The sequence below is a fragment of the Capricornis sumatraensis genome, chromosome 20 (assembly GCF_032405125.1).
Source record: "Capricornis sumatraensis isolate serow.1 chromosome 20, serow.2, whole genome shotgun sequence".
Classification (NCBI taxonomy): Eukaryota; Metazoa; Chordata; class Mammalia; order Artiodactyla; family Bovidae; genus Capricornis; species Capricornis sumatraensis.
Window position 1 is genome coordinate 60,656,570 of NC_091088.1, and position 20,809 is coordinate 60,677,378.

The 20,809-nt window shown below is 54.7% G+C and overlaps 2 protein-coding genes across 4 annotated transcripts; both read right to left on the minus strand.

Moving 5' to 3' along the window:
- Positions 1–1,401: 1,401 nt before the first annotated feature.
- On the minus strand, positions 1,402–5,668 carry MAMSTR (MEF2 activating motif and SAP domain containing transcriptional regulator). 2 transcript variants are annotated; one of them, XM_068992836.1, is made up of 9 exons: positions 5,593–5,668; positions 4,387–4,425; positions 3,592–3,767; positions 3,229–3,413; positions 2,828–2,930; positions 2,467–2,661; positions 1,988–2,182; positions 1,855–1,909; positions 1,402–1,685 (listed from the first exon to the last, which is right to left on the minus strand). In XM_068992836.1, exons 1-9 carry the CDS (start codon positions 5,648–5,650, stop codon positions 1,402–1,404), a joined length of 1,290 nt encoding a protein of 429 aa, XP_068848937.1. In that variant the 5' UTR covers positions 5,651–5,668. The 2 variants fall into 2 exon arrangements, with proteins under 2 accessions (XP_068848937.1, XP_068848939.1); XM_068992838.1 differs by having other exon boundaries at positions 3,592–3,737; positions 5,593–5,650.
- A 984-nt stretch (positions 5,669–6,652) lies between these two features.
- Positions 6,653–20,723, minus strand: RASIP1 (Ras interacting protein 1). 2 transcript variants are annotated; one of them, XM_068992040.1, is made up of 12 exons: positions 20,594–20,723; positions 20,213–20,353; positions 18,953–19,638; positions 16,858–17,213; positions 12,743–13,396; positions 11,882–11,919; positions 11,498–11,649; positions 11,276–11,379; positions 9,678–9,921; positions 9,318–9,490; positions 8,168–8,315; positions 6,653–7,613 (listed from the first exon to the last, which is right to left on the minus strand). In XM_068992040.1, the coding sequence occupies exons 2-12, from the start codon at positions 20,347–20,349 to the stop codon at positions 7,414–7,416; spliced, it is 2,892 nt and encodes a 963-aa protein (XP_068848141.1). In that variant the 5' UTR covers positions 20,350–20,353; positions 20,594–20,723; the 3' UTR covers positions 6,653–7,413. The 2 variants fall into 2 exon arrangements, with proteins under 2 accessions (XP_068848141.1, XP_068848142.1); XM_068992041.1 differs by lacking the exon at positions 20,594–20,723 and having other exon boundaries at positions 20,213–20,520.
- Between the last annotated feature and the right edge of the window lie 86 nt (positions 20,724–20,809).

Here is a 20,809-nt window from a genome sequence, read left to right on the forward strand (position 1 = left end):
GAAGTTTCTGTTTCCTTCCTCAAGGAATGCTCACTCTGGGGAGCTCTGAGCTACCAAGTAAGGGGTCCAGCTACCTGTTGGAGAAAGAAACCACGTGGAGAGGGAGAGCAGTGAGGCTACAAAGAGAATGTGAGAAGTCCAGATATCCCACGGTCCAGTAGAGTCATGCCTCCTTAGCCATCCCTACCAAGCGGCCAGATGAGTGCGCCATCTTGGATGTTATAGCCCAGCTGGGCCCTAAGATGACTGTGGCTTTAGTTGATGCTGTATGGCGCCAAAGAACCATGTCACTGAGCCCAGTCAATCCATGGAATTGTGAACAATTACAGACTAGTTCCAGGTGGCGCTGGTGGTAAAGAACCCACCTGCCAATGCAGGAGACACAAGAGAAGCAGTTTCCATCCCTGGGTCAGGAAGATCCCCTGGAGAAGGAAATGGCAGCCCACTCTAGTATTCTTGCCTAGAAAACCCCTTGGACAGAGGAACCTGGTGGGCCATAGGCCATGGATTCGCAAAGAGTTGGACAAGACTGAAGAGACTTAACACACATGGAATTGAGAACAATCTAAATCTTGGGGTGGTTTGTTACTCAGCAATAATAAACCCAAGCAGGAATTTCCATTTGCCTCAGAGGCCCAGTTCCCTTTGCTTCAAGGTGGGAACGATTCTACAACTTGATTTATCCTCCAGAGCTCCCCACAGGATCAGGCTGAGGTTGGGACTTCACCTGACATCACACCCTTGCTAGTCTTCTTCCCCATCCCTGTTCTGTTTCGTCTCTTCCTTTATTGTTTTCTCCTGGGAGCATGTCTTTACTAACTCATGGACACAAGGATCTTGTCTCAGATTCTGCTTCTAAGAGAATCTGACCTCAGATTCATGACACATCTGATTTTTCTCATCTCCAGTCAGAAGCCAAGGGTCTGGCAGACTATTCTCTCTCCCCACTCATCCCTGTATCCCTGTTGCATCCAAAAAAGCAGCGACCACCTTCCAGGCTCGCCAGCAACAGGCAGCCATCTAGTTGGTGAGATGTGGGGGTGATAATGTGGAACAAAAACAACCATGAGGTCTCTGAAGGAAGCATCAAGCAGCTTGTTTGTCCTGGTCAGCAGCAAATGAAACCTCTTTGCTCCCAACAACACAAGCACAGAGGGGATCATATGGAGGTCAGGCAGAAGTTAGGAGGTTGGCATGTCAGCAACAGCAGAGGGGCCAGGTGTAGATGAGAGTTATCTCTGATTTTGTGTCTGTGGTGGGAGGGGCTCTGCTAGTTGTTCCAACCGCCTCTGCCCACCCCCCCCAACCCCCAACCCCCCCCTCTCCCGCCCACACACAGAGCCTATCTCTGTGACATCTCCATCCCCACCAGTTCACAGTCCCTGGAAACCCCAAAATCCGTCACCATGGATCCTCCAGCAGGTCCCACAGCCTGGTGCCACTGGAATCAGATAAGTCAGCAGAGAAAATGCTGGGGGCTGGGGGGCCACAGCCCAGCGAGGGACCCCCACTCAGAGCCTCCAGCCAATCCAAGGAGTCCGTTGGGCCCCTGAGAGAGAGGGACGGGGAATTCGTGGGGGACGGAAGTGAGGAAGAGAAGACAGAAGAAAGGCCTTCAGAGTCCGGGGAGGGGGACAACATGTCGAAGGAGCCGGGGAAGTCCAAGGGGATGGCGGGCAGCGGGTCTGCAGGGGAAGAAATGCAGCGTGAGCTTAGGAAGGCAGAGGTGCAGACCCTAGCTCCCTATTTGTCCTTTCCAGTCTAGGTCCCCAGACCACTCCTCCCTAAAACCCAGGAATCCAGAACCTTGGACCTCATGCCCCTTTTCCTCAAATCTAGGAGTTCGGCTCTTACCCTCAGGCTCCACCTGATCCTCCAAGATGTCATCAATGCCCCGGTGCGGAAGCAGCTGCGGACAGGGAGCAACAGCGTGAACCTGGGACTCCAGCCTGATCCTGTCTGAGACCCTAGGCCCGCTCTCTCTCACCTGCGCTCTGCGGATCGCTTCCTGCAGCTCCTCCTCCAGGGTCAGGGCTGTTGAGGCCGGTGCTGAGGAAGGGACTGGCACTGGAGCTGCAGTTGGAGCCGGAGCCGTCGTCGCAACCGGAACCGGAGCCGAAGCAGAAGCAGTCACCAGGGTTTCCGAGGCACGTGGCGAGTGAGATGTTGGACTCAGCTTGAACTGGAACCGAGAAGGGTAGTTTCTATAAGCCGCGCCCACTAGGGGATCAACCCCACACATTCGCCACCTGTGGTTCCACCCCCTGGCCTGTTCCCTGCCCTTCACCCATTGACCCCACCCCCGTCTGCCACGCCCCTTCTTTCATTGGCTTCCCTTCTCCTAAGATCCTCCCCCTTGGCCCTTAACCACGCCCCCAGACTTTATTGGCTGTTCTTTTCTCCGCTTGCCGTCCCATCCCGCTTTGACTTCTCTTCATTGGTCCACGCACGCAGCCCCGCCCTCACCGGGCACGCACTCCGGGCGGCTCCCAAAGTCTTGGGCCTGAAGCGAGGCCAGGGGGCGCCCGCTGCACTGTCCTCGCGCCGAGCCTTCGGCCGTTCGCGGGGCGGGGCGCCGCCGCGCATGCGCTCCAGAAGCATTGACTTGGTCCCAGACACCGGGAGGCCCCGCAGCCGCAGCTGCTGGCGGAGCTCTGAGACCTAGGGTGGGAGGCGGGGAGAGGACGTGCTAGGCGGGCTCCGGACGCAGGTGGGGGTTTACTGGGGTTGAACATTTTGAACGCGAGAGAGGACAAACTGGGGACCCGGACCTCCAACGGAGATCTGTAGGGTTAGACTTCTGAACCTCAGAACTCCCCAAACTCACCGTCAGCTCCTCCAGTTTGAGGGTCTGAAGTTCCAACTTATGTGGCAGGGTCGAGGGGCTGGGGACTCCTGGTGGGGAGGGAGTGAGGGGTGTGGGCTTCATCCTGGCGATAGTATCGAGGGGGAAACAGAGATTAGAAGGAGCAGAGAGATAAAAGGCATTCTGGAGTCCTCAAAGACATGGATTCATGAAGATGCAGGAAAGTGAGGGACCCGAGTTATGGGGCTCTGAGCGAGCAAGCACGGGAGGCGAGGAACTGAGGGGAGAGGGTCAGACTCTTGGGTAGGAGGTCAGGATTCCTGAGAACTGAAGGAAGAGGGGGCTGAGGACCTGAACTCTTGGGTCCTGGAGGAGGAGGGAGCTGGGGGCCTGAACTTCCCGAACAAAAATGGGGGTCATACCTAGGAGGTGGCTGCTGTGAGTTTGTCCCTTCCCACAGAGGCGGTCCAGGGGGATCCAAGGGCGACCCTTCAACCTGGGGGTCTGCCCTGCACCCTTGTCTTGGCTCTGGGGGTATGTACTGGTGGTATGTCAAGTTCCCCTTGGGCTTGGGCTCCCTCCAGTGTTGGGAGCTCTTGGGAGACTCCTGAAAGAGCAGGTATGATGTCATATGCTTCTGCTCTGTTCCTGCTCTTCTGTCCCAGAGCCCCATCCAAAGTATGGGGTCGGCTTGTTATCATCACAGAGAAGCACAATGGGCAGCAGCAAGGAGGACCAAGGCTCGACTCTCAGGGGGACTTCCTTTCACTGTGATAAAGACTCACCTTCTTCAGGGACCTCCAAGGGCAGGGTTTCGGCTCAGGAAGAAGGACTTCAGGGTTGAAGAGGAAAGGGGCTGGGCCCAATGCGGAGGCAGGGGCCAGAGCCAGAGCCGGATCTGCAGCTGAGATCCATGGATCAGGATCCAAGACTGGAGAGGCGGTGAAGGACCCTGAGAGGGCTGCAGGCAGCAAGCCAGGCAGGGAGAAACAAGGCTGTGTGGGAAGGAGGGCCCTGGAGGTCCCAGCCCCCAAGTGCAGAAGGACATGTGGGGAGTAAAAACCAAGTGGTGGGAGCTAAGTGCCGGGATTCCTGGATCTAAGGGCAGAAGCACAAGGGATCCAGACTTTTACATTCTCAAGAAAGGCAGGAATCTCATCCTCAGCCATCAAGGGGTGTGGTAAGAGGATCCCAGATTTCTGAGGTTTTGCTGGGAGAAGGGTGGAGCCAGCACTCTGGGTTCTTGGGGAGAGAGAGAAGCTGAAAGTCACATCCTGAGATTTGCATGTGTGCCAAGTGTGGAGTCTGGGATGCCTATATTCTCCCAAGAAACAGGATCTGGATTCACGCATTTCCCTGGAGTGGGAAAAGCCCAAGAGCAGGAAGAGAAGCTCCTAGCCAGTGGGGCAGCTGGGGATCTGTACCCGTGGGTCCTGGGGAAGGACAGGAGGGGACCACAGTGAACCCTGGGGCGTAGAGACTGGGCTCAGGAACCAAAGCACAATGTGTGGCAGCTGCCCCCCAGGGTGCCCTAAGGGAAGTGGGGCCACCATTCCCTCCCTTGCAGGGCCCACACTTACTCGGGTCCTGATACCGTCTGTGGATCCGAAGCTGAAGGACTGTGGAAGGAGTGGGAGGAGAGAGGCGGGAAGGGAGTGTCCAAGAGCCTGGCCTGGCAGGCGAGTGTGAGCTGCAGTTGTTGGCGGGACATGTGTGTCCAGCCCCCATACGCACCCCGTGCAGGCGGGTGGGCAGGAAGCCTGCTCCCTTCCCGGGCCTCCTGCCTGCTCCCTGCCAGCACGGCAGCGAAGGCCAGGGCTGTTCTGGGGTGGGGAGCCAGCCAGCATGCAGGCAGGAGGCAGCCTGCCCCCCAACCTGCCCCTTTCGCAAGCCTGCACCAACCCTATCCTCTGCCCAACTGCCATCTTAGTATCTGTGCTTCGTTGCCTCCTTTTATCTGTGCATCCCGCTTCGCACATGCCCACTCCCTACTTCTCAGCCTCCCTTCAGTCACCCCTTTTGCACACCAACCTCTAAACACGTATTTACCTGGGCTCTAGTCTTGCACTTATACCACTTTTATACACTAGTGCCCCTTGCTACTCTTCACCCTTGCCTCACCATCTTGGCACACACCCCACCACATTAACACACTTGGTTGTCCACTAGGGATTTCACCCCCAGTTTTGGAGCCAGGATCTCTCTTGGCACGTTTCTTTGTGCACATGTACTCTTGCACACTCCTTGCTCTCTGGTTCCTGGTGTCTTTGTATCCACCCAACACAGAAGCAGATTCGTCTGCACCCTCAAGCATGCTCTGTTTACCCCGGACTTGGCCTCCAGGTGTACACCCACTTGCACACTTTCCACCTGCGCTGGGACCTGAAATGCCACCTTTGACACTTTCAAGGCTAGAGAGCTCACTGTCCCCTTGCCCGCGGTTCCACCCTGAAGTCCCCACTGTGGACACTTTTCTGCTTTGAGCACTTGTCACTTTAAGCCCCTGTTCCTCTGCAGTCCTAGGTCCTCTGCACACCCACCCCTGGCCTCCCACTCCCTACTCTTCACGTGAGCATTGCATCAGCCATTTGCACACTCACTGTCGACCAGAACTCCACCCCTTTGCTGGGGCCTCCCTTCTACACAAATAATGTTTTGCATGGAAAACACATGCCTCTTGGGGATCACCTCCGCACATCGCCCGGCGGTGCATGCTCCCAGGTTGAGAATATATTCCCAGGACCAGGAGGCTCCCTTCCCAACGTGCACAGAAAGAAATCTCTCACCAGATCGGAACTTGGACCGAATGATTTGGGAGCGCTGGGAGGAAGCCGCCAGGGTCATTGCCAAGGCTGGGATGGGGACCTGGACTGGGGAGGGGGGGCGGGGGGAGGCAGGGTCAGAGTGGAGGTCAGGAGGGGTCCCCTGTGTGTGAACGCAGCAGGGAAAGGCCCTGAGGAATCTAGAGACGGGAGCGGCCTCGGGCCACACCTTCTGGATCCTGGGGGTGGAGGGGACTGGGAGCCCAGACTCCTGGGTGTGAGAGAGGACACGCCGAGGGCCCAAATTCCTGGGGCCTGGGGAAAGAAGCACCTGAGGCCTGGGACTCCTGGGTCCTAAGAAGGAGGGCACTGGTGGCCTGGACTCCGGGTCTATGAAAGGAGATGGAGGGAAAAGGGGAAGAAGGGCAGGAACTCTAAGGGGCCTAGAATCCAATAGCTTTGATCAAGGGGAAGCGAGGATCCGACAGGTCCCTAGGGAGTGGAAGGGTCTCAGACACTTGCATTTGAGAAGGGTGCGGAGGCGTGGGTGGGCGTCAGCCATCACGGTTTGTGGGGAAGGGACTGGGATCACAGAGGTGACAGGAGAGTTAAGACCGGTTCCCCTCCCAGCCCCTATCCCAGGGGCCTCTCACCAGGTGGACTCGGCGCAGCGGTGCTCTGGAGTGGGTCGAGTCCGGTGGTCAAGGCTGGAGGCCGCAGGCTCCGCCCTACCAGTCTGGGACCGCCTCGGACCCCACCCTTTTGGGGGCGTGTCGGGAGCGGTGCAGGCGCGGGGAAGGGGCGGGGTAGACAGGAGCCCCTCCTGGCATCCTGAGAAGGGGAGGGAGCACGGGCTGGGAGGGGCTGGGGCGGGGCGGACCTCGGGGTTCCCAGCTCGCTCCTCCTCCGCGTCCTGGGGCTGCGGGGTCGGACTGGGCAGCGGCAGGCAGACTGACAGAGGCAGGTGCCAAGAGAGGAGCTCGGGGTGAGCAGCAGCGGCAGGTGGTCTTGCCCCGGCCCTGCCGACAGGTGCCACCTGTCGCTTACTTTTTCCCTGACGCAGCAGCAGGAGTCGGATTCAGAGGTTGGGGCGGGGGGGAGTTCAAACTGGAGCCCCAACCTGCTGGGTCTGAGGGAGGAGGAGACTGGATAGCTAAATTCCTGGGTTTGAAGGAAAAGAGGCAGAGGCTTGAACTCCTGGGCCCAAGAGAAGAGTGGGTTGGGGGCCCAGATTTTCGGATGTGAGGGAGGAGGGAGTCAAGAACAGGGACGAGAGGTGCTGAGACTCATCAGGGTGCCCGACAGGCGCAAAGGTCCGGAAGGGGCTTGGAAACCCAGACTCCTGGGTCGGAGGGAAGGGGCTGGAGTACGGGCTATGGGGGTCGAAGGGAGCGTTGGCTGTTTCCCACTGGCAGGACTGATCTTTAGCTGAACAAGTTTAGCGCTCCGTCCTGAGGTGTGTGGGAGGTCCCAGCACCTGGATTGGATTACAGGAAAGAGGGCAAGCTGAGGCCGTGGCTATAAATACCTCGTGGATTGGGCAGGAGCCCAATGCTCCAGGCAAGGGCCCTGGTGACGTATTTCACAAAAAAATCATCACCACTACCGCTCCGGAGTCTTAACAAGCGAGGCGTTGCCAATACCACAGATACCTTTATTGTTCCTGGCACTCAAATCCCAAACCCATCTTCCCACTGTCCCATCCTCTGCTACCCCCAAATTCAAACTCGTAGCATTCCACGCGGAGAAAAACTACAACTCCCAGAAAGCTCTGCGCTCAGGCGGGCTCTAGAGGTTAGAAGCCGATGAATTTTCAAGGTTCGCGCGCTCATTTGCTATTGGTTCTCAAGGAGGCGTGGCCACTGGAGGTCCATGGCGATGATTGGCCGGTAGTTCCTGCTGCTCAAGATCCCAGAGAAGGCGGCGGAGTCTGCGAAGTTCACGGTGCAGAGCATCATCTGTCACAGGTCCCGTGAGGCTGAGGCGCGAGCTACCCAAGGGCAGGATGAGGGGAGGATGGGAAGAGAAGCTTTCGAAGATGTCCCCTAAGAGACGGAAGAACACAGAGTTAAATTCTGAAAATGGGCATGAGGCAGCAATGTCAGGGAGGGCCGAGGCTACCTCACGCCGGAAGGAAGGAAAAACTTTAACACCCAGCAACTCCTGGAGCAGGGTCCCCCTCGAACGTGACTCTTGGAGTCCCCAGGCACCATGGGAATTATAATTCAGACTGAAAGGCCACCATTGCCTGGAAAACGGGCCATGTACTTGGGTTCTTGAATCCGCGAGGATGAAAGGAGAAAGGGCTGGGAAACTTGTTTCACAGATTCCTTAGAGTTGAGGGGCCTGGAGCCTGGCCTCTTAGGTGACGGAGGTAGTCTTGGGGGCAAAGAGGCTGGAGGCCTGACCCCTAGGAAAAATAAGGAGCTGGGAGCTTGATCTGTATCCTGTGGAAGAATCCTATATCCTGGAATCCAGCACTTAGATCCAGGGGGAGGAGAGAGCTAGGAAGAAGGAGGGCTTGGGGCTATGGACTCCTAGGTCCTGAGGACAGAAGAAAGCTGACCACCCCGATCCCTCTGTCCATTTTTCTCCTTACCTGTGTCCACAGCATCTCGCTCTGCAGGGGGAGGATCCCAGGCAGGTGGAGGCCCGCGGCCAGGGCCCAGCTGGTAGTGGCTGAGCAGATGGTGCAGCTGAGCAGGGGTCAGTGTAGGGTGGTCAGTTCGTAGGCTGCTCCATGAAGCCTGGTAGGAAGACGAGGTGAGAAATCTACAGTCATTATGAGACAGCTGAGAAATCCTAAGTGGAAGGCCCTCCACAGGGGGTGTGGATGTAGCGGGTAGAAACTGGTGTCTCTGCAATGTCTTCCAAGACACCGTGAGGCCTGGCTATCACCAAAGTGAAGGTGGGAGAGGGCCTACTCTCAGCTTTAAAAAAGAAAAACGTGATTTGCTTCAGAATACACAAGGAAGTAGAAGTAGGCAGTTGTGGAGAAGAAACAAATTGACCATTAGTTTATGTTATTGTGTGCATATATGTTCGTTCGACTGTGGCTACTTTTTGTATCTGAAAATTTCTGTACCTAACCTAGATCTAGGCAACAGAATCATCAATGTGATTAAAAACAGACTGAACCCAGATTGCCTGGCAACTCATTACCTTCTGGCAAACCACGGTGCCTCAGTTTCCTTACCTGTAAATTAGAGAACAGGAACTACCCCAACAGGGTTGTTATGAGGATTCAAAAAGGCAAGATTGTAAAGTACTCAGAACTCTGACTGGTGCTTATTAAGTACTCTATAAAAGTTTGATAAATAAAAGTAAATAAATGAAATCAAGTGACCTAGCCTTCCTGATTCTTTTTTTTTTTTTTTGTCTGAACAAAATTGTCTGTTAAAAACCTTTCACAAGGCTTAATTAGCATTCAATGAGAAGGGCTAAACACAGTATGGCACATTTAATTTATGTTCAATGAATGCTTTAAATGTCACATTTCTTGGTTCCATACCAGACTTCCTGAATCAGCATGTCTAAGGGAGGGGACCCTGGAAACTATTAATGACTCCCACTGGGATTCAGATGTAGCCAAATTCAGACACTGATGTGGGTGGCTTCCTTCTAGCTGCCAGTGCAGCATCCATGGTGTCTGAGCTGGGGCTGGGAATAACACAGAACCCAAGGGGAAGCTGAATACAGAGAATGGGTGAGTGGGGTTGGGGACTCAGAGATCGGGGGTCAGGAGTCACCTTGAGCAGGGAGGTGCGAGGCACACAAAGCAGGTTCACAGCTATGGAGAGTTTCCGGAAGAACTCAGTGGCAATGTCACCCAGCCCAGCCCCCTGCAGCCAGTCCAGGACAAGATCCAGGTTGGTTCGGATTTGGACAGCTCGGGACCACTGATAGAAAGGTCGGCCTTGACCTGTGAGGGAAGGGTATGAGAAGCAATGGGTGCATGGACCCTGCCCTCCTGCCTCCCAGACCTTTCGTGTCCTTCAGTTTGGGATCTGGAGCACGCTCTCCAGAGTCCCTAAGGATGAGGCCTGAGCCTGTGATGTCTCAGCGGTTCCTGTCTCTGCCTCCCAGCCCCTTTCCAGTCCATCCCTCACCTCGTTCCATCAGCGAGTTGAGAAGGGATGCATTGGAGAAGAAGAACAAGTAGCCAAAAGTCTGAGATACAAGGTCTGGGTGCAACTCGCACTGGCTGGTCAGTTCCAGGGCTGCTTGAAACACACCCAGGGTAGGTCTCAACCCTGGAGGCATGGCCCCCAGCTCAGCACCAGGCCCCGGCAACTCGGCTCCAGCTGTGAAAGGGTTACTATCCAGCAGAGCAGGCAGCGTTGAATACAGAGTCTGAGGAGATAGAGAGACGCAAGCAAGAGATTGGACTACAACTCCCTGGAAGCTTCAGGGTAGTGGAGTACAAAGATACCAGGGAGCTCCACCAAAGGCTTCTGGGAATTGTAGTCCATTCTACTTTCAACACTCTAAATGTCTCCAATAAGCAAATTCCTCCTTTCCAAATGGGTTCCTAGCATTCATCAGGCCTGGGATACCTCAAGTTTAAGAAAGGCTTTCCAGAAGTGTCTTGGGTATTTTAAGACCACCTCTGGTACCTTACGGGACCTGTAGTTCTCAACAGAGACAGCTCAAGGAGAACAAAGGACATCGAACAAAGAGGCTCCCTTCAATCAAAGATTTATTTATCCAGAATTCCCGAAGGAAAGGAAAAGAATGGAGAGTCAGGAAGTGGGAGTGGGGTGGCAGTTAGCCAGTGGAAAGTGAGATCAGGCCAAGGACAGGAAATGAGGTCAGAGCCAAAGAAGAAACAAACCCACACTTGGCAGGGATGTACAGGAAGTAGAGCCTTGGAGGAAAGAGCTTCACAGATCGAGGCTGCTCAAGAAATACAGAGATTATCTGTCCCAAAAGATCCCCTTTCATTTCACGGATAAGGAATCAGGCTTATCATAAGCCAGAAACCCTGAGAATTCCAGCAAGCAATGTTAAGTTCAAGAGTGGTGGCAGGGGACTGGGGCAGAAAGCAGGTCCTGCAGGATGGGCACTCCAGGGAGAAAAAGGTTTGTGACTCAGAAAAGGGAGTGAAGGGAATTCCCTGGTAGTCCAATGACTAGGACTCTGCGCTTTCACTGCTGAGGATATGGGTTCAGTCCATAGTTGGGGAACTAAGATCCCACAAGCTAAACATTATGGCAAAAAAAACTATTGAAAAAGTTTTCAAGGAAAAGAAAAAACATTTTTTTTTTCTTTTTTAAAGAAAAGGGAATGAACTCAAAGTTATAGAAAGTGAGGTTAGCAAACACAGAAAGGCCTGCTTAAAGAGGTTTAGTTTAAATGACAGTGCCTATTCTATTTAATATCTATCTATCATCTATCAAACTTATCAGTGACTTAAGAGTGGACTTAGAAAATAGGAGCTTGAGAAAGCAGTAATGGTAAAGCCAGACAGCAAAGTCAGCCGATCAAGAGAGGATAGTTGCAGAGACAAGAAGTCAGAAAGGCAGGAAGTGATGTAATCTCAAACAGGAAGCAGTCTCAGAACAGCAAAGTAGGGGGCTGGCCTGTGGGGACATGGGAAGTGATGTCAGAGAAGCAGGAAATCTTGTTAGGTCAAATAGGAAGTGACAACAGAGCGATATGATACAGTGGAAACAGGAAGTGATGCCATGCCAAACAGGAGGCATACCTTGGTGAGGTAGTAGACAGACTGCTGGAAGGTACACATGATGACCTCATCCAGGAGGGCCATTGCCTCATCACATAATTCCAAGTCATTGCAGAGTTGTGGGTCTGAAGACAGGCATAGGAGTGAGAAGGAGAACCAGAGGGTGCCAGGCAGAAACCCAGGTCCCCAGGTACAGGGAATGGCTGGGGGTTTGGACAAACATAGGCCTGGGTCAGGGCTCACCTTCCTGGTCGGCCTCCTTCTCCATCTCTAGCACCTTCTCCTGCACAAAGCTCAGTAGCTCTGTGGTGTTGGCCATCCATAGCATGAGTGGCCTCAACTCCACAGACACAGTCTCAGGGGTCAAGGGCACCTCAGGAACCCCCTCAGGGTGGCTGGGAAAAGGAGAAAGGGCCTGTAATCATTGCCCAACCCCCACCATAATGTCCAAACCCAGAGATCTGGGTCTAACTGGGGACAGAGTCCAACCCTCATTTCACAGTTAGAAAAGTGGAGTTCCAAAGAAATCTGCAGTAAAACATGCATGGAAAAGTGAACATTGAGCTGGCTGCAAATCCTCCTGACCACTACATCCCTCTCGACCCTTCTCCCCAGAGTTTCTCTTACTTTTCTGGCTGACGGTCTCCAATTTCCTTAATCTTTTCCTGTGGAACAGTAAGATCAGAATGAAGGTGAGGGGGATGAGGACGAGAAGCCATGAGTTAATGCCCTGGTTTTCCTTTTGACAGAGACTCTCCTCACTTTTCAAACAGGCTCTAATCTGTACAGCAGAAACTAACACAACATTGTAAATCAACTAGATTCCAATAAAAAAAAATGTAATGAACTCTGATCCTCAAGCTTCAGAATAATCAGTTCTCTTCTTACCTTTTAAAACACACACCCCTATGTTTATAAGTGGTCTGTTTCCCCTTAGGTCTACTTCTGCTCAAGTGGAGTTTCTTCTTACCCCTCAAAATTTCCTAAATCTTTTCTCTAGAGCTCAGCTCAGTAGGATGCAACTCACCTCCCCCCAACACACACACACTCTAAATGGTTTCTCCCTAGCGTATCCATTTGTTGGTCCATGGTTGCTCTCCTCGGGCTCCAAGAATGGTCTCGCCCACTATGGCGCCAAGCTTCAGGCCAATGGGCTCCCCACCTCACTTCTCATAATGGTCTCTTTGAACTTTGCACCCTATGTGATCTCTAACCCCACTCCATCTCACAGAATGGTTTCTCCCATTATCCCACACCTGCAAAGATAGGTACTACTGTAGGGCCTTCTCTTCAAGCACTGTGGATAAAACCACGATTACCAGCATCCCGTGGGGCCCTTTGCCCAACCCCACCCCCCGCTCCTGAGGCATCCTGGGAGAAGTAGTTTTGTTCTGCCAAACTATGAAACTAAGGTTTGAGATGGCAAGAGGAGGCTGGGGCGAGGACTCGGGGCGCAGAAGAGTCTGGACGGCGGTTGGGGGAGCTCACCCAGACAGTCTCCTTGATAAGACGGGCCAGGCGACCCAGCAGGCGTGGCAGGTGGCCCAGCTCCAGCTCCCGAGCTGAATGCTGCACACAAAGCGCCAGCAGCGTGGCCGGTCCCAAGGGTGGCAGGTCCCCGGCGCCAGCGGCCGCGGTGCGCACGATCTCGCCCAGCAGCGCCTCTTCTTCGCGGGGTCGGAAGCGCAGCACGGGCTCCCGGCCGTCCAGGTAGGCCGCCAGCGCCTCGCCGCGTTCCTGCAGGCCACGACCGCACAGGCGGCAAGAGAAGGCCCAGCCGGGGCCCGGCGGCGTGGCCCCGGGGCGTGCGGGGAGCCACGGTGGTCGCGCCGGCCCCGAGCCGCCAGCGCGGGGGTCCTTGTACATGAACAGGAAGTGCTCGCCCAGCCCCAGAAGGTCTCCCGGATGCAGCTCGGCCTCCCGCAGCAATAGGCACCCATTGTGCGTGACCGGGGCTCCCCGGGATGGGCGCACCATCGCCGGGGGCTCAGGACCCGCGCGCACTGTGCAGTGACGCGGCAGGATGTCCGGGGCGTTGAGAAAGGTGTCCACATACGGGGCTGGGGACCCACCGCGGGCCGAGGAGTTCCCACCTCGGCCAAACACGTGCTGCTCCCGCGTCATCACATACACCACGAAGTCCTGGAGGGAAGTGAAGCTGCACTAAGGATACTACTCCACGAGAAACGGACGTTCCCAAGGAGATACCTTTTTCACAATCGACTCTCCCATCAACCACATCTCTTGAATGAGCACTTCCAAGATCTCCTGGGATCCCAAAGAACTCACTAATTACCTCCCATCTCCCATAAGTGGACTCTTCAAAGGCACTTCCTATGGTGAACTGTCCCTTAAGTCCATCCTGAAGACTGGATAGGAGGAAATCCCTTTCTTGACAGGGTCTCTACCATTTCCCTCCCTCAGAGAGGGAGATCTTTTTCCAATGGCTTCACCCATCTTCTCACCTCCTCTGAAAGGACTCCTTCAAGGCAATCCCTTGATTCTCCCATAACATTCAGCCCAAAGAATAGGTGCTTACAAGGACACCACATCCCCATTACTAAAACTCTTCCTCTACACTCACCCTCCGTGGCTCTTCCCAAGGAAACCTTCTTTCTCCTAGGAACTCTCCCGCTTCCCTACTCCTGGTCCTGAATGCCCTTCATGCCACCCCTGTGATGGAGGCTTTCAAAGACATTTCCCCTTCCAATAATAGCCGCTCTCAGTTTTCCCAAAGCAAGGATACCTTTAAAGAGACTTCCCCCTCAAACAAAGGTTTCTTCCATTATCTCCAGCCCATGAATATACACTTCCAAAGAGACCCACTTTCTATAATGGACTCTCATTTTTTTCCCCACCCCATGATGAATTCACTTCCAAGGAGACATAATTCTACAGTAGACTCACTTGTTCCCCACTCCCCCTGCCCCCATGATGGAGCATTCCAAAGGCACTCTTCTTCCCATCAGTGGTTGCTCTCAATGTTACCATCACCCACGAGGACATCTCCAAGGAGATCTCCATACAGTGGCTCTTTAAGTAACCTCATCTTATAAATGGATGTTTTCAAAGAGACCCTCTTCTAATGGAGTGGCCCATTTCATCCACTAAATGAAGAGGTGGATTCCAGAAGACCTATTCCTAAAAAAGACTCTCCTATCTGCAGCCTATAAAAATGGAAGCACTCAGTCTGACACCCTTCCTAAAGTAGACCCACTGTTCCTCATTCACATCTGAGAAAACAGGCATCCCAATAGTCATAAACCCCCCTCCTACACTGAACTCTCCCGTTACCCCCACCTCATAAATGCTCATTTCTAAAACCCCTTACTAGGTTTCCCTGGTGGCTCAGTGGTAAAGAATCTGCCTGCCAATGCAGGAGACACAGGTTCAGTCCCTGATCGGGGAAGATCCCACCTGCAGTGGAACAACTAAGCCCACGGGCCTATTGAGCTTGTGATCAACAATTGAGCTTGTGCTCTAGAGCCTGTGAGCCACAACTGCTGAAGCCTGCCAGCCCTAGAGAAAGAAAAGCCATCGCAATGAGAAGCTCTTGCACCGCAACTAGAGAGGAGCCCCCGCTCACCACAACTAGAGAAAGCCTGTGCGAATCAACGAAGACCCAGCACAGCCAAAAATAAATAAATAAATAAACTTTAAAATATGTATATATATTTTAAATCCTCTTACTACAATATATTGTTTCATCTACCTCTCAAGAAAAATGGATCTTTCCAGTCTGACCACCTTCTGAAGGTAAAACCTCCCACTCTTCTTCCCTGTCTGGAGGATCGGGAATGGTCCAAAATACATGAACCCCCTTTTTACAAGAGGCTTTCCTGTTCCTTAACTGCCAAAGGGCTTCCTCCACCGCACTTAAAATGAACTCTCAGATTACAGACACCCATGGATAGAACTCTTATTCCTGTTCCCAAGGAATGGACACTTCCAATGAAGTCTCTTACAAAGAAATTTCTCATCAATCCTACCTGAAGAAATGAACATTTCCAGTGTTTCCCTCTCTTCCCATAACCTACTTTCTTATACTCTCAGAATAGATCCTTCCAATTTGACCACGTTTCCACAATAGAGCCTCCAATTTGCCAACCCTGCCGGGAGGAATATGCTCTTGCAATATATACACACCCTGTTCTACAAGGAACTTGCCTTGTCCTGTTGCCCCAACAAGGAGTGAATTCCTCCAATGGAAGTTCCTTGAATAGTTGTAACCTCTCACCCATATATACAGCCAAATGACCTAACCCAGTTGGATCCTTCTCTGAGAGTAAAAATGGAACTGTTCAATAAACTCCACTGCCTTCCAGAAGAGGCTTTCCCATTAGTCCCAGGGGTACTCTGGCTGTACCACTATTACCCAAAGGACTAAAGCGTCAGAATGATTCTCCTAAACGTCACTCTTCACGCCCCATGGACTGTAGCCTGCCAGGCTCCTCTGTCCATGGGATTCTCCAGGCAAGAATACTGGAGTGGATAGCCATTCCCTTCTCCAGGGGATCTTCCCATCCCAAGGATCAAATGCAGGTCTCCTGCATTGTGGGCAGATTCTTTACCATCTGAGCCAGCAGGGAAGCCCTAATCATCATCATCATTACACACACACACACACGAATATTTTCAATAATACATTTCTTTAATAATTTAGCACTGACCCCCAACTGCTAACCCTTTCTTCCTCTCTGCTCCCCAACACCCAAACCGGTTCTCCTATCGCCATTCAAATATGTAAAATAGAAGAACCAGTACCCATCTACAATGGTCAAAATTCTTCCAGAGTAAACCATCAACTTTAAAAAGTGATGTAATCCGCTTCTTCCAAGACCATATAGGCTTACCCAGGACAAGATTCCATGTATCAATCAAATTAGCTCCCTCCCCAGGAGATGCCCTTCCATTACTACTCCTCAAGAAATAGAAGCTTTCCAAGAAGATCATTCTAACATAGGCTCTCCTGGGAATTCCTTGGTAGCCTAGTGGTTAGGATTCAGGCTTGCACGGCCAAGTCCCGAGTTCAATCCCTGGTCAGGTAACTAAGATCCGGCAAGCAGCGTGGTGCGGCCAATAAAAATAAAACAGGCTCTCCCAATGTTTTCTGGTGGGAGACAGTGCTTTCCCCTAACTTTGAACGGAATGAGTCATCGCCTACTTATCCCTCCAATGAAATCCTTCTCCGAGATCTCTCTGGACCCTCCCACTCTCTTCTTTGATAGTATTTCCTCCTCTAGAACCTGACTGGAACCATATGTGTGCATGCTAACTCGCTACAGTCGTGTCAGACTCTTTGCAGTCCTATGGACTGCAGCCTGCCGGGCTTCTCTGTCCATGGGGATTCTCCCGGCAAGAATACTGGAGTGCGTTGCCACGCCCTCCTTCAGGGGACCTTCTCTACCCGGGGATCGAACCCGTGTCTCTTACGTCTCCTGGTCTTCTGCATTGGCAGATGGGTTCTTCATCAGTTGCCAGCACTACTGTCCAACAGACCTGAGGCTAATGCGACCCATGGAATTTTGGGAGTTGTAGTTCTGTCGCCCATTCAACCAAAGGGTGGGACATAGGTCTCTCTCTGTAGGTTAGGCTGCGCTTACCTGGGCGTCCTGGTAGCCCTGGAGCAGCAGGAAATAGGGGCGGTTGCTGGGGGCCTGGATGAGGCACTGCGTCAACTGATCGAAGTCGCCGGGGTCTACAGGTCCGATTTGGGCGTCGGCTGCCCCTGGGGCCATGCTAAGTGCCTGCTGCCTGCGCTCCTGCTGGCGCCGCCGCCGACCTTGCAGACTGAGCTCCGATACGCTCCGCCGCAGGGACAGGTTTTCCGAGCGCTCCTTGCCCCCGGACCCAGCCGGGGTCCCTGACCCAGATCCCGGGCCGGGACTGGCCAGCGCCGCCCCACCGGAGGCCGCCCGGGAGCGGTTCTTCTGTGGCCGCCACGAGGGGGCGCCTGTGCCTGCGGAGAGAGATGGAGAGCGATAAGACTTGAGACTGGAAAGACAAAGGGAGAGACAGGCTTAGAGAGCTAGCGATTATAGACAGTTGGCTGCAAAGTGAGGCTGCTTCCCACATTTAGATTTTTGCATATGCTGCTCCCGGTGCCTGGAACACAATTCCTGCCTGAGTCCTGCCTATCTTGTAATTTCAACTAATAAATTCATTTATTCTTTCAGTTGGAATTTTTTGAACCCGTACTATATGCCAGGCACTGTTCTAGGTGTTCGGAACTTCGCGATGAACTGAGAAGATCCTGCACCAAGGAAGAGAAATCACTTCCTCTTGAACACCTTTTCTTGACATTCCAAGTCGAAGCAAAGAAGAGCCGTGCTGGGCACTATGAAGTTTGTCATACACAGCACACTGACACCTAACTGATACCCAGTGGAAATGAGCTGAATGAGTGAATTGATGTGTTTCTCACTGGGCTGTAGAACCTAGGAGACGGAAACTTAACTTGTCAGTGTCCCCATTATACTCCCCAAGGGCCCTAGGTAATGCATGGCTCACAGAAGGTGTCCAATGAATGCTTTTTTTGGGGGGAGGTGGAATAACGATGGTTATAACTGCCATTCTTTACTTAGCAACTACCATGTGCCAGCTGTTTTTGCTTAGTCGCTAAGTCGTGTCTGATTCTTTGTGAACCCATAGACTGTAATCAGTCAGGCTCCTTTGTCCATGGGATTTCCCAGGCAAGAATATTGGTCGTGGTGGTTTAGGTGCTAAGTCGTGTCTGACTCTTGCTACTCCATGGACTGTAGCCTGCCAGGCTCCTCTAACCGTGGGATTCTCCAGACAAGAATACTGGAGTGGGTTGCCATTTCCTTCTCCAGGGGATCTTACTGACCCAGGGATTGAACCTGCGTCTCCTGCAGCAGCAGGTGGATTCTTTACCATAGAGCCAAATGCTAGGCCCCCAGGTAGCCTGGTCTTCCGCCAAGACAAATACCTCTTCATTTCTCGTGAACTACCCTCAAGCCCCCTTTCACGGTTTGCAGCCAATCTAGCCTAAAGTCACCTGCTCCAAGGCCCACCCTTCTGAGGATCCACCCATTCTTAGGCCGCGATCTAATAACTCATTTCCTCACTTTCCAAGCCTATCCTCCTTCTAGCCTCCATCCGTATAGGCCCTGTCTCTCATGAACCAACTCAGTCTTCTAGTGAGAGGCCACCTGCCATGAGGACCACTCACCCGCTGCGCACAATATCTCTGCCTTCCTATCACTCGATTCCGCTGCCGGGTCCCAGCATCGCAGGCTCCGTCCATCAACTATGCACCTATCCCAAGGGTGATGTCCCCCGGCCTAGCCCATCTGGCTGACTTAGACCCTGCCCCAGCTTCGTCTTTCACTGAACAGTGCTTTAAGTGAAGTTGCTCAGTCGTGTCCGACTCTTTGTGACCCCATGGACTGTAGCCCGCCAGGCTCCTCAGTCCATGGGATTTTCCAGGCAAGAGTACTGGAGTGGGTTGCCATTTCCTTCTCCAGGGGATCTTCCCAAGCCAGGGATCAAACCTGAGTCTCCCGCATTGCAGGCAGACGCTTTACCGTCTGAGCCATCAGGCAAGCCCAATCCCGCATCCTTTCCCGCAGACCCCGCCCCAGCCCGCCCCACCAGCTCCTCAGGCCCCCGCCCACCACGACTCCGCCCCCAGCCCCAGCCAGCCCTCCGCAGGCCCCGCCCCCAGATCCCGCTCACCGTCGCTGTCCGCCGCCCCGAAGGCCTCCTGCTCCAGGCGGCGCGCCTCCTCGCGGCCGCGCAGCTCGAAACGCCGCGCCCAGCCTGGCCGCGCCCGCCACAGCTCCTGCACCAGCAGCGGGCGCTCCGAGTCTCCCAGCACGCGCAGGTGCTCCGCCCGCCACTCGCCGCTGCCCACGGCGCCCGCCGCGGGGCGACCCAGGGCGTCGCACAGCGCGAAGGCGTCCACGCAGCTGCTCTCTCCGGGGCCGCTGCCGGGGCTGCCGGCCAACCCGTAGCGCTCTAGCGCCTCGGCCACCAGCTCGCGCGCGGTGGAGCGCGCCGTGGCCAGCACGCTCTTGTAGTTGGCGCCCGAAGCCAACCCGGCGCCGAAGATCTTGAGGACCCCCGGGGGCGCCGTGGCGCGTGTGGCCAGTGGAGGCTCGGGGGCCACACCCGCCGCCAGCTCCGGCAACTTCTTCTCGCTGGCCCAGCGCTGCGCGGCCCCCGGGGTCCCAGGACCTCCCGCGCCACCGGACCCCGTGGTTCCGGTGCCCGAGCCCCGAAAGAGCTGAGAGATGCGTTTGGCACGGCTCCCTGAGGCTCCCCCGGCTGCCTTGACCGCACCCACTCGCCGCAGCTCCACGTGCGGCGGAGGCGGGGGCAGCGGCTCGCTACTGCGGCTCCCCGTGTCCGAAGACGACGACCTGGGAGCCCGCCGGGGAGGCCCGAAAGACATGCAGAGACGGGGATGGGGGTTAGAGAAAGAGGGAGGTGGGCAGAGACCCGCGTGCGGAGGGGGGACCGAGATCCGGAGAGGGAGGGACAGGCACCCAAAGATAGTGGGGGACAGATACCCACCGACGGGCGAGAGACGCGGGGTGTATGGAGATGGGGTGGGGTGGGGGTGGGCACAGGCCAGAGGCAAAGAGAGAGGGAGAGAAAATAAATAAATAAAGGCGAGTCCCGCAGAAGGAAATTCCAAGAGGTGAGCAGGGAGGGGAGGAAGGAAGGTGAATCAAACCGCTACTTCTGTCCGGGTCCCCGTGTCCACCCGGCCTAAACCCATCTCCAGGCCCAGAACTCCCCTCGCCTGACCCTCTACCACTGGGCCTCACTGTCTGCCCACTGCCCACCATCTCACTTGCCCATTCAGGACAGGAACTGGAACCAGCTCTTTCCGGGTCCCTGGCATTATCCAGAGCAGGGACTGGACCATAAATAGGGGCAGGTGGGAAGCAGGTGGGGCAGGGGCGAGGGTCTGAGGAGGTGGGCACTCACTTGACAGAGGCGGCGCTGGGCCAGCGTCGCCCCAGCTTGGCCAGCTGCTTCCGGGGAGAATTGATCCACAGGCCCACTGGGAGATGGAGCTTCCCGAAGCGGGGGCTTCCGCCCTCCTTCCGTTCGCCAGACAGCATGGCCCTAAGGGAGTGTGGGGAGGACCCCAGTTCCCGAGGTCTCCAGAGGTAGGGATGGGGTGGAGGGGGACCTGGACTCCTGAGTCAGAGGGAGGAGGGGTGTGGGGTTCAGACTCCAGAGTCTGGTTGGAGGAGGGGATGGGACCCCGGATTGTGGTTGCTGGGATGGAGGGTGGCTGGGGGCTGACTCCTAGGTCTGAGGAAGGGAGGCGGCGACTGGACTCCTGGGTCCCTGGGCTCTTACCCTGCTTCGGGTCCCGCCAGCACCTGGGGGCCCTGTCTCCGCTTGCCCTGGTTGGCTCTTGACCCCGCGGCTCCCGTTCAGCCTTTGCCTCTGCCCCAGCTCCCAGCACTGGGTGGGGGACAGGAAAAGGCAAGAGGAAACCGGCAGGAAGAGCGGGGAGGGGGCGTCCTGTGAGGGGACCGGGCCTGGGGGAGGAGATCTGGGGAAGGCTGGCCC

What these genes read in the sequence shown, in the direction of transcription:
- MAMSTR (XM_068992836.1), bottom strand. Translation starts at nt 5,650, where the DNA reads ATGACCCTGGCGGCTTCCTCCCAGCGCTCCCAAATCATTCGGTCCAAG. An exon ending in CTTGGAGGTCCCTGAAGAAG is followed by an intron (nt 3,414 to 3,591) that starts GTGAGTCTTTAT and finishes CTGCTCTTTCAG; the next exon opens with GAGTCTCCCAAGAGCTCCCA. An exon ending in TCACAGCAGCCACCTCCTAG is followed by an intron (nt 2,931 to 3,228) that starts GTATGACCCCCA and finishes TACTATCGCCAG; the next exon opens with GATGAAGCCCACACCCCTCA.
- RASIP1 (XM_068992040.1), bottom strand. Translation starts at nt 20,349, where the DNA reads ATGCTGTCTGGCGAACGGAAGGAGGGCGGAAGCCCCCGCTTCGGGAAG. An exon ending in CGGGGCGGCGGACAGCGACG is followed by an intron (nt 17,214 to 18,952) that starts GTGAGCGGGATC and finishes CTCTCTCCGCAG; the next exon opens with GCACAGGCGCCCCCTCGTGG. An exon ending in GGAGACCGTCAGCCAGAAAA is followed by an intron (nt 11,650 to 11,881) that starts GTAAGAGAAACT and finishes TCCTTTTCCCAG; the next exon opens with CCACCCTGAGGGGGTTCCTG.